We start from the raw sequence: 15,556 nt of genomic DNA on the forward strand, positions 1-15,556 counted from the left end.
TAAGATGAAGTTATATCCAAAATGTGTCTGCCACAATACTCTAACACATAACAACCACCATTTGCTGAACACTTGGTGTTACTTTAATGGTAACACCCCATCTGCCTCACTAAAGAGGTAAGAGCAGAAGCCTAAGGGCAGAGAAATTTTCAGTACTGTGTAAAAATACCTAAATATGTATTTTGCTAACCCCTTGTTAGCCAATTTAAGGGTTAACTTTTTTTTCCCTGAGATTACTTGGCTCCACGTAGCTCTCAGGTCATATCACCAGGATCCCTTGGGCCAGAGGAATTACCCTTGGAAATTTAGATTATATGATAGGCCTGCCTAGAATAACTGCCAATACATTTCTCAATCACTTGGATCACTGCTGGCATAATGGGCACTCTTGCAGGCCCAGCCTGAACCCTGTAGCCACATATATTGTTTGGAAAACATCAGAATCCAGGGTCCCCTATACCTCCTTTTCTCAGTCCAGTCTGCTTTGATCAAAAGCCTGTTCTCTCCAATTTGTGGTACCTGCCTGGGGCTGGTTTTAAAATCGAGATGTGTGGCCATATATTGGCAGACACTCTCACATGATGGTTGTTAACTGTAGAGCCTTTGCCTGGAGACTTTCAGAGGGTACGGTTACCATGACAACCCCTAGAAAGACGGCAGGCAGGAGAAACGATGCAAATAAAGCAAAAGAGAGGCTAATTTCATGATGACAATCTGACCATGACAGAGTGCTCACTCACAGATGGGAAAGCACTGTCCAAGTCATGACCAGGTGACTGTTATGAGAGAGAGAAAAAAGAGAGGAGTGGAATTTACCACTGAGAGACCCAAAGAGGGAGAGGCTGGTTACCAAGGCAACTGGGGAGAAAGGAATGAAAAAATGAGGCTTCACCACAGCAGCAGAAAATTGCTTCTAGCCAAGCAACACGGGACTGTTGCTATAGAAACAAAGAGAACAGGGATCCTATAGACCATGGGGAGAATTATCACTGAAGTGGTGAGCAGGAAAGACTCCTAAATCAGAATGGAGCCCATGATTCAAAACAAATCAGGAGAAGTGAAAAAAAAAACATACCATTTCTATTTATTTTTATTCTACCAGTCTTACCCAAAGAGAATAGGAACATATTCTGTAAGTATCTTTAGGCTATTCCATTTGTACCTCTATTTGTCTCCCTAATGATCTTCTGAACTCTAAATTATATTAAGAATAGTTCCTTCAAGATAGCTGTAACGTGAAATCCTAATTGGAGAGTTTAAGTTCAAGGGAAAATTAGGAAATTGAAGTCTATGACCAAGAGTTAATAAGAATTTCTAAAAACAAACAACAACAACAAAAACAACAACAAAAATAATAGAAAATCCTCTAATGGGAAGCTTTGCACAAAAGGTACAAAAGAGAGTCAAGAAAGCTATTTGTAGTCATGCCCAGGTATTAGCCCTGACCCCCTCTTTGCCTTCTGTGATGCCAGATGGGAAGTAGTTCAATCTATTCTGAAAGATAACCCAAGAGGTAAGAGGGTCTTTCATTTAAGGTCTCTGTGTATATCTAGAGGTGGAGGAGGCAGAAGCCCATTTCCAACATACTCCACTGCTTACAGATTATTGGGGGTAAAGAATTTCTTCTGGAAAAGGCAAAATTTCTGGGATAGGTTCAGTCCAGAAAAGCACAACTAAAATTTAAGAATAGGGATGCTCAAATTACTTGGAAGATAATAATTCTTTGCTTCCCCTTCTGAAAGTCCACAACCAGTCACCTAATCATTATCCCTAGTGTGTGTGTGTTGTAGGACCAATGTATAGTCAGGCTGGGCAACCTATGCACCTGCCTCACCTTCTTCAGGAAATTGAGAGCATGGGGTGGGATAGGCATAGGAACATGGCAAAAAAGGAGAAAGGGAGTAATGCAGAGAGGTAGAGGCGATATTGGAGTGATGACCCAATAGTGTTCATTATATTATTTCCTGCCCTTTGTATATTTTAAATAATTTATTTGAAAAAACATTTTTAGAGGGGCTCCTGGGTGGCTCAGTCAGTTAAGCGTCTGACTCTTGACTTCGGCTCAGGGTATGATCTCCTGGTTCATGAGTTCAAGCCCTGCATCAAGTTCCATGCTGACAATGTGAAGCCTGCTTGGGATTCTGTCTCTTCCTCTCTCTCTCTGCCTCTACCTTGTTCACTCTCTCTCTCTCAAAATAAATGAAAATAAACTTAAAAAAATACCTTCTTAAAAACATTTTTCTTAAAAAATGTCATGTTTATTTATTTTTGAGAGAGACAAAGAGACAGAGAGACAGAGACAGAGTACAAGTGGGGGAGGGGCAGAGAGAGATTGAGACACAGAATCCAAAGCAAGCTCCAGGCTCTGAACTGTCAGCACAGAGCCCGTCTCGGGGCTTGAACTCACAAACCGCGAGATCATGACCTGAGCCAAAGTTAGCGCTTAACTGACTGAGCCACTCAGGAGCCCCTTAAAAACATTTTTTTTTTAGAAAAAAGAAGAAGCTTTTTTTAGAAAAAAAGCTTTTTTTAGAAAAAAAAAGGGAGATGGTTAAAGGTGAAGCCATTCAAAGTGACGCATCCAGAAATTTCAAATGTTCAACATGGAAAGCTAGGGATGTTGTGATAGGACAGAAGGAGGAACATGCCATGGGAGGACTGAAGCATCCGTTTCCAAGGTAAGAGAAGAAAGTCGAGTTGAAGACAAACACTAGCTTTTTATTCAACCCAAGGAGCCCTAGCAGCCTGACCCTCATACTAATTAGGTATCCCAAATAAAAAATATTTCCTGTAGGATTATTTCACAATAAATTTGGTGCCTGTTTTAGGTTCCTAGGGCTGCCATAACAAATTACCACAAATCGTGTGGCTTAAACCAACAGAAATTTATTCTCTAGCAGTTCTGGACCCCAAAAGCCCAAAATCAAGGGGTTAGCAGGGCCATGCTCCCAAGCTTCCCTCTAGGGAAGAATCCCTCTCTGCCTCTTGTAGGTTCTAGCGGTTGCTGGCATTCCTTGGTTTGTGGCAGTGTGACTCCAATCTTGCCTCTGTCTCCCTATGGCCATCTTCTCTGTGTGTGTCTCTTCCAAAAATTTCCCTCCCTAGGACCCCAGTCATTGGATTAGAGCCCACCTTAATCCAGTATGACATCATCTTAACTTGATGACATCTGCAAATACCCTATTTCAGGTCACATTCATAGGTTCTGGATAGACATGTATTTGGTGAGGGACAAAACACAACCCAGTACAGTACCTGAGTAATCACAATATTTTCCATTGGTTGCTCTTTCCATTAGCAATTGGCGGATTCAAATTTGGGAGGCCAGAATGGCTCACAACAATTAAGGTTCCCCTCACAAGAGAGTAGAGCTCACCATGTCATATAGTTTATGTTCCAGCTAAGGTTGAGTTATTGGGCTTTCTCCAGAGCATACCAGAATGTTCTCAAAGGGGGCTCACTTCCAGTCTTCTCAGCTCCCTAAGAGGGCCTGCACACCCACAGCAGATCCCTGAAGGCTGCAAAATCAGAGTGGGGGAAGTGCAAAAAGGAAGAAGATACAGAGCCATAAGAGCTCCTTGCCAATCCTAATCTCATGGCTCTTTCAAGGCCTATGTCTCTGGCCCCCTCTCTTTCTCAAGGCTTGGCATGTTGGGCCCTCATCATCTTTATATTCTGATGAGTCTCAAACCTGTACCTTCATTTCAAACCCCTTCCTAAAGCTTTAGTATCACATCCTCAACTTCCTGCTGGGTGCTCTATTTTGTATGACCCCCATCACCTCAAATCTCAAACCACAATCAGTTTCTTTCCCTGACTTCCCTATTTCAAAGAATCACAGAGAATGTTTGCTATTGAAAGGAACCTCTTAGAAATCCAGTGCAACCCCTCTTGTTTTGTAAGAATGAGACCACCCAACCAGCACATCAGACCAGATTGTTCTCCATTCCCCAGATTCCATACAGCCTTCCCACAATCCCCTCTTCCCCAACACTAGTCCCTCGGCCTAGAACACCTTCCTCTTCGTCACTTAGCCAAATGCTTCTGGGACTTCTGGTTCCAGTTATAGTCACCGTATCTCCAACAAGAACTTTCTTGATGACTCCCAAGTGCTCTCTTCCCCTTCTGAGACTTGTAGCCCTTGACTGAGCCACACGCTGCCTTCTTTTGTGACGGTGTTTGCACGCTCATAAACTTCCACAAGGAACCATAGCTTCATATATCATTGCTCTCACTATTATATACATTTCAGAGAAGAAGGAAACTTCTAGGACTCGGGGATATTAAGTGATTTGCCCAACATCACACAGGTACTAGGGATCCAAATCCCTATTTTTTTTTTAAAAATTTTTTTTTCAACGTTTATTTATTTTTGGGACAGAGAGAGACAGAGCATGAACGGGGGAGGGGCAGAGAGAGAGGGAGACACAGAATCGGAAACAGGCTCCAGGCTCTGAGCCATCAGCCCAGAGGCCGACGCGGGGCTCGAACTCACGGACCGCGAGATCGTGACCTGGCTGAAGTCGGACGCTTAACCGACTGCGCCACCCAGGCGCCCCGTATTTTTTTTTTTTTTTAATCTCCATAGGATCTGGCTCCAACTCTTTATTCCAATATTCTTCTAAGTGTGACCTCAGGATTCCGCCTTCCTGCTTGTTTGTCAGCAGTGTAGATTCCCAGCTCTGACCTACTGCATCAGGTGGGGTGGGTAGATTCTTAACACATACTCAAGTTTGAGAGTCACTGCCTGAACCAAATAGGCATTTTGAGGGTTTAACTGGCTAAATGGAGTCCATTGACTCCTGCTCAGTTTGAAGACACCACAGTCAGTGCCCAGGAGGACAAATGGAGGGCCCATATGTGCAACAGCATCGCAGGCTCACAGCTCCTGCCTGCTGTGGGTCATGGGATGCTACGGACCAGACAGAAGCTCAGGTCTGTGCCTGCCTTTTCTCCTCTGCCTAGCTCAGTCTCCCCAAACCCTCGCTACTCTTTCCCTGATGACTTATTGCCTCTTGAGGCATCAATATGTGCACTCCAGATTACTTTAAGTACTCCTTGTGGGAAGGCTCTTTATTTTGCCACTCTCTTCTGTCACTTTTTAAATATGACTAATCTGTATTCTAGGTGTGCCTTGCTAAATGGTTTGAATAACGCTAATCATTTACTGAGCACTTACTATTGCTCACCACAACTCAATGAAGTGGGTGCTATTATTTATACCTGTTTTACAGAGGAGGAAACTGGGGCTGGGAGAAGGTAGTAATTTGCCCAAGGTGGTAGCAAAGGTGTAGCTGGAAAATGCAGGGCCAGACTTGGAACTAAGATCTGTTGGGTGAGGGAGACCACTCAACCATACTGTTTCCCACAAGTTGAAAGGCAATCCAACACTTCCTAGGCACCTCCTAGGCCCCTGGCACAGAGTGTAATTATTTAATAACTCACCTGATTAGAGACTTTAAGAACATATTTACATTTCCTGGTCCGAAGAATGGGTAATGTTAAGACAGTTGATCTCTTTGGCAACAGTTCCAAATAAAGACATTAACAAGGGCTGCCCACTGGGCTTAAAGTAGAAATGCTCACACCCCAACGGAACTTTAGCTGACACATTTAGACACCTCTCGTTCACCCCTGCCCAGTCACCCACTCATTAATCATCTGCCAACGGGTTATCTTCTCCTTAGAAAAGAACCTCTTTCTCAGTCCCTCTTATCACCTTCTAGATCGACAAAGCCATCCCCATCCTCCCCTTCTCCTTCTAAAGTGAATATTCTGGAATATCCTAACCCTGGGAGTCCTTTAGACAAATTCAGCACATCTAAGATAATTCAACCTGTCTCATTCCGCCCCCCCCCAAATTCTCCCTGCCAACAGAGGCAAGAATTAGCACACGCTTTAGCTTTTTATTGTCTAACACAGAAGACGGCCTTTCTTTTCTATACTAAGTGTGGCTTCTCAGCTGCCCCTTATTGTCTATGTGCAGAGTCCCTGAGGTATACTATTCCCAGTCAAACCTAATTTGTAGAAATTGTCCTCCAAAATCCAGGAATAAACTCCCAGCTATTTTCAGACAAAGATAGAGGTAGGAGTCTGTAGAAATGAGCTAGGAAGGAGCTTAAAATACTTCACATTCCAGAAACACCCTCCCTTCCCCCCAGGAGATGGCTTTATTCCCTCTCCTTTCTCAGCAGAGTTACACTCAAAAGAGCTGAAGTTTGGAGTCAGGCAGCTGGCACTAGCTGTGTGGGCTTAGACAAAGGATTTCAATGTCTTGAGTCTTCAGTTTGTTCATCTGTGAAATGGAACTGACGCCACCCTGTTCTCCAGGTTGTTGCGAGAATTAAGATACTTAAAACAACTAACACTGGGGGTCCCTGCTGTTTTACAGAGGGCCCATGATTTCTTTCGAGGCCTAGGAAAGGGAGAGGAATCCTACAAATTAGTCTTTTGACAAATGGCATCAAAAAAGAAGGATGAATATACTGGGAGCAGAGTGACAAGAACTGAAAGAGGGAACTGAAGTTTTAAGAAAACAGTCCCAAGAACGCAAGTCTATGTTTATCAAACAGCTACTTACAAACTAGGTTCCCTGGCTTAGAGACAGTGGGGGGTTGAGTGGAAAGTTTACCTGACAAGAGACTGGGTTTGGGACTCTGGTTTTGTTATGTGACCCTGAGCAAGAAACTGCCCTAGGCTCCAGTACTATGTGGCAGAGGTTGCATACTTGTGATGAGGGTCACTTTGTAAACGTGAGGAATTTATAGGAAGTTTTTGACTCTACTCAGGCTCCGTAAGAGAGAGGGAGAGCAACCAGGTCTCAGCTGTAAAGGATTAGCCGAGGCAAAGTGGCCTTCTTCCACCATGATGTGCTCGGCCTTTCTGAACAGCAACTGTTTGCTTTCACAGTCCCAGAAGGGGCCTCGTTGGGGCAAGATTAACCCACCCAGCCCACAAATGTGGCGCAGTGACTGGTCATGGAACATTTGCTCCACTCCATCCCAATAAATGGCAGGCGCAATGGCCCCACAGAGAGACAATTCCAACAAGCAGTTAAGTGATGAAATTCCATGTTTCCCTCCTGCACACACCCCATGCTAACAAAACCAGCTGTCATTATTATGTAGTGGTTGAGACCTCTGGCTGTGGAGATAGGCAAAAGCGAGTTTAGATCCCAACTCATTGACTTACTAGCCAAGTAACTGAGTAACTTTGGGCAGGTTTTACTTTTACAGAGGTTTTTTTTTTTTTTTTTTTAATGTTTATTTTTGACAGAGAGAGAGACAGAACATGAGGGGGGGCGGGGCAGGGGCAGAGAGAGAGGGAGACACAGAATCCAAAGCAGGCTCCAGGCTCTGGATGCGGGGCTCGAACTCACAGACTGCGAAATCATGACCTGAGCTGAAGCTGGATGCTCAACCGACGGAGTCCCCCAGGCGCCCGAGTTTTATTTTGCTTTTAGAACCTCAGGTTCCAAGGTGCCTGCGGGGCTTGGTTGGTTGAATGTCCGACTTTGGCTCAGGTCATGGTCTCATGGTTCATGAGTTTGAGCCCCGCATCAGGCTCGCTGCTGTCAGTACAGAGCCTGCTTTGGGTCCTCTGTCCCCACCCCTCCCTCGTTTATGCTCTCGCTCTCAAAAATGAATAAATATTTATTACGGAAAAAAAAAAAAAAGAACCTCAGTTTCGTCTTCTGTAACCCTGTCACACAGTTGGTCGTGGTGTCACATGAAGGAGGGGGTAGAGTGCTTTGACATAGGCAGTGTTCTATCAGGAACAGCTGTTATTCAATTCTCCCCTCCTGCGTGTAGGGCAAGTTCAGGAAGACTATGGGAGGGAAGAGGAGCCTTCATTTGCTTTCATTAATTGAGGGAGAAAGAAAAAAAAATCGTATTACATCACAAAATCTTAGCGAATTTTTAAGATCTCCTGCATGGTCATCATACCACCAAGGTAAGAACCCGGTACCACCCAAAAGAAAATAAGGCTTCACACTTTAAGAAAGGGGTTTAGGGGCGCCTGGGTGGCTCAGTCGGTTAAGCGGCCAACTTCGGCTCAGGTCGTGATCTCGCGGTCCGTGAGTTCGAGCCCCGCGTCGGGCTCTGTGCTGACAGCTCAGAGCCTGGAGCCTGTTTCCGATTCTGTGTCTCCCTCTCTCTCTGCCCTTCCCCCGTTCGCGCTCTGTTTCTCTCTGCCTTTCAAAAATGAATAAATGATAAAAAACATGAAAAAGAAAAAAAAGAAAGAAAGGGGCTTAAAATCTACTACTTCATGAATACCTGTCACCCCCCTGGGCAGGAGCATTTATCCCCAGTTTACAGATAAGGAAACTAGGGCTCAGAAAGGTAAAGCTGAAAGGCACAGAGCAAGTGGTGGGGCTGGGATTTCAAACCTTCTGAAGCTCAAATTCAACCCTCTTTGCAATTCACGAGAGAATGCCACGTTCACGGACTACACCACGGACCAAACCTACATTGTTTAGACATGTCTGAAATGGCATTTCAGGAACCCGAAGTGGAATGACCTGGTTAGCAACATGGTTAGAGAAATGCAACCCTCTGGATCGCTGGTGGTTACCCCGAAACTGTTTTCCTTGGCTCAGGGGGACTTGGTTGGCATAAGGTGCCCCCACTCTGACATGTTTGAGAAATCTTTTATTAGCAGAGGTCTCAGAAGGCAACATTTTAAAATCAGGCAATTGATAACCACAACTAAATACAAAATTTCAGGTAAACTTGCCTTTCAAAATAAACCAGACTCTTGCAACAGGAGAATTGCCCAAGAGTTTTTTGTGTTTTTTTTTCTTGTACAAAACAATTAACACCACTTTGCAAAAGGCATACAAAAATACAGTATTAAAAAAAAACAAAACAATAAAACAAACCACTGCTCCCAGCCTAATACCCAACAGCAGCTTATACACAAGCTATTCAGGTGATACATCAGTAACCTACGTCCCACCTGTTCTCCAAAGACAGTTCCAGAAGACAGTTGGCTCCCGAAAACCATACTCCAGAAGGTAGAGAGATTTTTTCCAAATTTCCACTGGGGTTCTCTGAGGCCAGAAAACGACCTCAGAAACAGACCACTGTGCATAATAAGTTTGGAAGTAGCAGCTGGCTTTCCAGAGCCACAGACAGTGCTCTACCCGCCCCCCCTCCCCCTTTCAAAACCACAGCCAGTAGGCACCTGCTGCCCTGGGCAGAGTTCTGGAGGGGTTGATCTTTCTTCCAGGCCAGGCTTTGGGGCTCCTGAGTTGCCCACATGACACCTGTTGGGTTAGAGGTCTTTCCAAACTGGAGGCTGCACCTGGAGTCCACTTGGAGATGGGCTGTTCACCTGGGGCAAAATCCGTCATGGTCAGCGAAGCAGAGCTCCTGGAAGCTCCTTTAGAACCCAGCAGGAAACTAGTCCACCTTCTGGAGCACTGGATGAGTCCCAGCAGCTCTCCCAGCAAGAACTGCAGTAAGGCCCGGACTCTGGGAAACAGATCTGACTCATATCAGGCTGGCAAGGGGCCCAAGGTGGGTACAGGGCCAGCAAGCTCTTTGGGAGTTGCGCTAGGACAGTTTGCAGGGTTCTAGTAGAACTTCAGACTTACCAGTCAGAGACTGAGGAGAGGGAAGTAGGAAAGAGGAAGTGGTATAGTTCTCCCTCTGGATGTGCCTGACATCTGCCTTGAGAAAAGATTCCAAGACGGAAAACACCTGGGCAGATCACAAGTTCACAGCCAGGACTCCAAGCCTTCCTCAGGCCGCAGGCTAGGACCCATTTCCCAGTGTCTTAGGGAAATATTTCTGACCTGTGGGAAAGGGGTGCTGGAGAGCCCATTGCATAACAAAGGCAGAAGAAAACAAAAAAGTCCCTTGTGAGGACAGAATGGTTTCTCCCTCAGAGGAAAGGGCCCAGAGGGCTTTGAGACAAAGAATCTAGAGGCCAAGCTCTTTAAATGTTCTCAAGGTCGCAGCATTTAGAGTGGGAGGAGGGGTGTCAGCTAACATCACAATATATATATGTATATATGTGTGTGTATATATATATATATATATACATACACATATATATATGTATATACACATATATATTAAAGGTTTCCAACTCCTCAGCTACTGTAAAGTGTCTGACAGTGAGGTAATGGTCCATGTTGATCAAGTCTGTGAGCTTGTCTTCACCCAAGACAGCTCGTGTGTCTCCTGGAAAAAAGAGCCTCAGGGAGAGCGTCCGGGCCCAGCTGTCCTAGCATCACCCCAGAGACACCAGTGGGAGCATCCTTTCCCAGCCTAAAGCTCATCCGGAGTGTGAGATTTCATGCAGGCTGGAACCCACCCCCCTCAACGTCCACCACCTGTTGCATAGCATCTGTCAGGCTTTTCTTCTGAGCTAGTGAGCTAGGCACCCCAGGCTCCTCAGTCAGCTGCCTGCCTGAGAAGCCAAAGGCGCCAGAGAGCACCCAGTGCTCCCCTGAGTCAGGGAAGCGGGAGAGCTGGGTTCCCAGGTTTCCAAGAATGCAAGCCCTTAAGAGTGTGTGCACCAGCTGCTCTGCATTCTGGAATCTACCGTTCAGACTGTCCCACCGTAACCAAAATGTGCAAATTACTAAGGGGGAGAGGGCAGGTTAAAAAATAAACTCGGGTCTTTGTAAGACAGAGCAGTCAGGCTTTTTGGTCACTTAGTAGCCACTGAGGTACGCAATTCTCTTCTGCAGTTGCTGCTGCCGACATCGGAGCTGCCTTTTCTCCGTGGCCATCCTCTTCTCGGCCCCCACCAGGGCTTGTAAGTATTCCAAGGCCTTACTCAGGATCACCACTTTGGGGGCCTTGGAGCAGCTGGCCAGGGTGGGTACCTGGTCCCTCAGGGCCAAGAACCTAGAACGGAGGTCATTCCGTCGTTTGCGCTCCAGGAAGTTGTGATTCTTCCTCTTGGTCACGTCCTCGGTGTCAGAACTGACAGGTTTGGGGTGGCAGGACTGGGGAGCCTCGCTTTCTACAGGTGGGGGACTCACAATCTCTTCATCTACCTCCTCTTCCTTTTCTTCTGGGGCATCTTTCTCCAGAGCCTCTTCTTGGGGACCTCTTTCGGGAGCCCCTCCTTGGGAACAGCTTTCTGGAGGAAAACGGGCGGCATAGTTGTGCTGCTGCTGATGGATGGAGATGTGGAAGTGTTTCATGCAGGGGTCCAACGGGTCTGCCCGCACCGTGATGGTGACTGGCTTCCGTACGCCCAGGGACTGTCTCTTCTCCACTGTCACAACATCGATTTCTTCACCCTCTGTCCAAGAAGAGAGATCCAGAGAAGAAACACATCCCATGAGAAACACACACACACACACACACACACACACACACACACACACACACACCCTATGCTGAGGCTCGGGAAAAGAGGGGACATTTCCCCCCTTTAGATATAAACAAATTGAAATGGGGAGAAAGACAACTGATTCATTTGTAGTGGAGTAAGGGCAGCATGAAGGAAAGGAGGGGAAATAAGCAAGAAGGAAAATATTCTCCAATTTCCTTTTGCACAGCAAGGCTTAGATAAGAACAAAAGGCAGACCCAAGCCAACAGCCCCCAGTCTGCACAGGCGCTCCCCTCCCCCACCGAGGGGATGGAGAGAAAGAGCTATCGGCCTGGGACAAAGTTTAGCTATAAAGATCTTCCCCAGTCGGGCTCTTTCATGCCCCATCAGAATTGTAAATGAGGGGTCTGTGGGCCGAGCTGCCCTTTGTTCCTGCCCAGCACAGTCTGCACTTGGGGAATTGTTACTTTTCACAAGTTATAAATCCTATTATTCCCCCACCTCTCTATTCTGCCATCCCTTTCAGCTGAAGATTTGGAGAAGGGAGGGCTACATATAACCCATCCCTCCTCACCCACAGAGGGGAGGGAAAGGGTTTCTCTCAGGAGCATTTTGCTCCTGGTTTCAATGGGTTTCTAGTCATCCATCATTTATAGGTCGCCTGCCCCACCCCCTTCCCTGGACCAGAAGAGGGTTGGATTTGTAATAGCAGGTCGGGAAAAGCTGCAGGAACTTCACAAAGGTACAAGAGACCATTTCCAAGCGACCTGTGCCGGGGGCAGGGAACTGAGCAGCAACAGAATGTCCCAGTACAAGGGCCAAAACACCAAGAGACCTGGAGATGCCTGGACATGCCCCCGTCATTCCCTGGCTCAAAGGTCTCTTAGGCTATCCAACCAGGAGAGTGCAATTAGGGGAAAGTCTTCCTGCCTCACGTTTTGCAGTCCCCACACAGAAGGCCACCTTCATGCATTTCAGCCTGACAACAGAAGAGCTCAGTTCTCTCGGCCTCTTTTGCATATCAGGATCCTTGAGCCCCTTTGTCAGGAAGGCTTCCATTGTGTGGACAATCGCATTATTTCTCCATTAATAAAACCTGACCATTCAGCCCTCCTGGCCGCAAGGCCTGTGATTGGCTGGATAAGCTGTGTTTGGAATGCTGTTTTACCCAGCCCCTAACCCCTATTGGCTGAGCATTGCCGTCAGTCACTCTCCCCACCGCTCCCCCCTCATTGTTTGCAATCTGTTGCATTTTGTTCTGGGCCATGTGGCCTGTGAGTGAACCAGTGGCTTGCAAACAGGTTCAGGTTAAAGGGCAAGTCAGAAAAGGATTCAGGAAGCTTTCCCACATCCCAAACTTTTAATATTTCAGTGTTAAACCTCATAGCTGGTAAGGTTCTTCTTAAGGAAGAAATAATGTAGGGCACCATTCTTTCCAGAGATGGTCTAACTCTACCCAGACAAGAAAATGCCCTCCGCTGGACAATCAAGTCCAACCCTCTTATGTGCAGAGGGAGAAACTGAGATCCAGACCAGCCAAGTCCACACATCACCTCTGTAATGTTCTGAATCTCAAACTAAGATCTCCAAAGTCCCCAAACAATGCTCTTTCCACTCTACCACTCCATCAGCTTTTGTAGAGATATATCTTTATTGGTTTCTTGATCTCAAACTCCCATTCCAGCCATCAAACAAACACAAGCTCTTGGTGTTGAAAGCAAGCAGGTTAAAAATGACCTTAACACAGTGGACCAAAAAAAAAAAAAAAAAAAAAAAAAAGAAAGAAAATTGACTTTTAATTTCTTGTTATCCTTATTCCCCCCCCCCCCCGCAAGTATATACCCACTTCCCACTTCCCTCTCAAAAGGTCATGTAAAAGTTATTCTTAAAAGCTATGGCAAATTTTCTAGATCCTGATTTACCTGACGTTAGTCAGTTGGCACCCTATAAAAGCACCCTCTCCAGTCTTTCTCCTGGGTAGAGGTCTAAAAGGCGAGGCTAAGAACAGGATGCTGAAGTCTGCACTTAGTGAGGTTTAAATTTGCATCCAAGGATGGGGGAGGAGGCTGGAGCTCCATATCTGTGACCCCAGCACCTAGTCAGAGCTTGGCACCACTCAGCGGCCAGGGAACATTTGTTGAATGCAAGGAAGTAGCTACAGAGAGCCCACAGGTAAAATTAGGAGGGAGCTAGAGGAACACCTTTCCAACTCAGGCCAAAGCAACAAAGCAAAGTGTAGCCCCTCTAGGATATGCTACCATGAAGACCCTCGAAACATCAAGGAAGCAGTGCCTGGATGCAATGGAGGATTGGGCAAAAGATGGGGCTCACTTCTAGTGACTTCCTATTTCCAAGCCTCGGTTTTTCCATCTGTTAATGGGGAGCATTCATCGCTCTGCTACCTATCTGTGGGTGATTGTGTGGTGTACAAATGGTAAGGGGTGGGAGGTGCAATGGGAGGGCATTATTGCCCTTTTAAAGTAAAGCAGACAGGAGACTAGATTTTTTAAAGGGTGAAGGCTTTGGCTTTGCACAAAAGGCTCCTCAGTTTCCTCTCCCTAAGGGAGTGTGAGTTTCCCAGGGAAAGTGGCAGCAACAAAAAACTTCAAGCCTGGAGTAACCCTTAAGAGACCCTTCTAGCCTCCGGAGGAAAGAAATCCCCTACAGTCCAATTCTAGTATTGTCCTCCCTAAGCGCTAAGCCTCACCCTGTCTCCCTTGTCCCCTGGGGCTCCAATCATCATCGAAAGGACGCTGGCTCCCACGCCACTTCTTCAAACTGTTTACTAACACACCCACGTGCCAGACAGACACTGCTGAGGGCTACACCGGCGGCTTCAGCCACAGAAAGGGGGAGGTGGCCGCGGGGCTCGCGAAGACCCAATGCCTGACCTCAGACAGCGACAGAGTATTGGCCACCCTTGGGGTGCCCCCCTCTTAGATGGCCCGGGGCGGTCCTTACCCGAGTCGCTTGGGCTCTCGGACCCCGAGCAGGCCTGGGTCTTGGGCTCGCCCAGCGGACAGGGGGCAGCGGGAGCCGGGTTGCCGGCCTCGAGGCTGGGAGCGCAGTCTGGGGCGGCGGGCGCCTTGGGCGGGTTCCCCCGGGGTGCGCCGGCGGCGAGCCGGTCGCTCACCGCTCTCTCTAGCCGTTCCCGGGCGGAGAAGCCGCTCCACATGCAGTCACGGCGGATGATGGAGGCGTAGTTCCTGCCCCAAGCTTTCGAATGGCCCCGGGATTCCGCCTCGTCCCCGGCGCCCCCTCCGGGCCACGGCTCCGGGGGACCGATTCCAGGGGCTGAGTCCCCGGCGCCGGGACCCGAGCCCCAAGGCGGCGACGTGGGGGGCGACGGCACCAGCTCGAATTTCTTCCAGATGTCCTCACTGGGCGCCGTGGAGCGGTAGAAATCTTCCCCGCAGTCATAGTCGTAGAAATAGTGCTGGTACGAGTCGAAGTCCATGTCCGCTCCCTGCGGGAGGGAAGGGGACCGGCTGGCTGGGGTGCGGGCCGAGGGAGGCGTCCCCGGGTCCGCCAGCACAGCCGGTTGCCAGGCTCTCGTCCCTCCCCAACCTCCCGGCTGGCAGCCCGCGCCCTTCCCTCGCGTCCCGGGAAGCCCAGCCCCGGGTCGGCGTGCCCAAGGAAGAGGCTCACAGCGCGCGGACTGGGCTGCGGGGAGCGAGTTCAAAGCAAACTTTGCCAGCGCCGCCCGGAGCGCAGCTCCCAGGGCCCGGCCGGGCCGGGCGGGGGCGCGCTGTGCCCAGGAGGCAGCCTGCAGCCCGCCCCCCCTCGGCCGCCTGTAGCCTCACCTCGCTCCGGCCGCCCGCCACCTGGAGCGGACCGGCTCCCCGCCGGCTCGGGGCAGCCCGGCAGCCCGCACACAGGCACATGCGCGCCACCGAGCGCGCGGCCCGCACTCAAGAACGCGCCCCCCGCGCGCGCGCCCCCGCCCTCGCTCGCGCACGGCGGCCCGGACGCTCCCGGGATCCGCGCGGGAGCGCGAGATGCAGGCGCATTGTTTCCGGCTGCCTTATATCTCGTCGCGTTCCCTGAGCTCTGGGACCGGGGGCGGACCCTACGGGACAGGCCCCGCCCCCGACCCGCCCCCGACCCGCCGCCGACAGGTGGGGGCGGTGGAGTCTCCGCCCCACCGCTCTTGGCTGCTCTCGCCCGCTCCAGTCTATTTTCTGGACCCCCCCCCCCCCCAAAAATGAATTGCACGCTGGGGAGTGCAGGGCAAGGAGCGAGCTGACACGGCTTGGC

At 48.8% G+C, this 15,556-nt stretch overlaps 1 protein-coding gene across 1 annotated transcript; it reads right to left on the bottom strand.

The window, feature by feature from the left end:
* Window positions 1–8,639: 8,639 nt before the first annotated feature.
* On the bottom strand, window positions 8,640–15,325 carry MYCL (MYCL proto-oncogene, bHLH transcription factor). Its single transcript, XM_043578705.1, has 3 exons — window positions 15,103–15,325; window positions 14,261–14,765; window positions 8,640–11,268 (listed from the first exon to the last, which is right to left on the bottom strand). Exons 1-3 carry the CDS (start codon window positions 15,181–15,183, stop codon window positions 10,670–10,672), a joined length of 1,185 nt encoding a protein of 394 aa, XP_043434640.1. The 5' UTR covers window positions 15,184–15,325; the 3' UTR covers window positions 8,640–10,669.
* Between the last annotated feature and the right edge of the window lie 231 nt (window positions 15,326–15,556).

The sequence above is a fragment of the Prionailurus bengalensis genome, chromosome C1 (genome assembly GCF_016509475.1).
Source record: "Prionailurus bengalensis isolate Pbe53 chromosome C1, Fcat_Pben_1.1_paternal_pri, whole genome shotgun sequence".
In the NCBI taxonomy this organism is placed as follows: domain Eukaryota; kingdom Metazoa; phylum Chordata; class Mammalia; order Carnivora; family Felidae; genus Prionailurus; species Prionailurus bengalensis.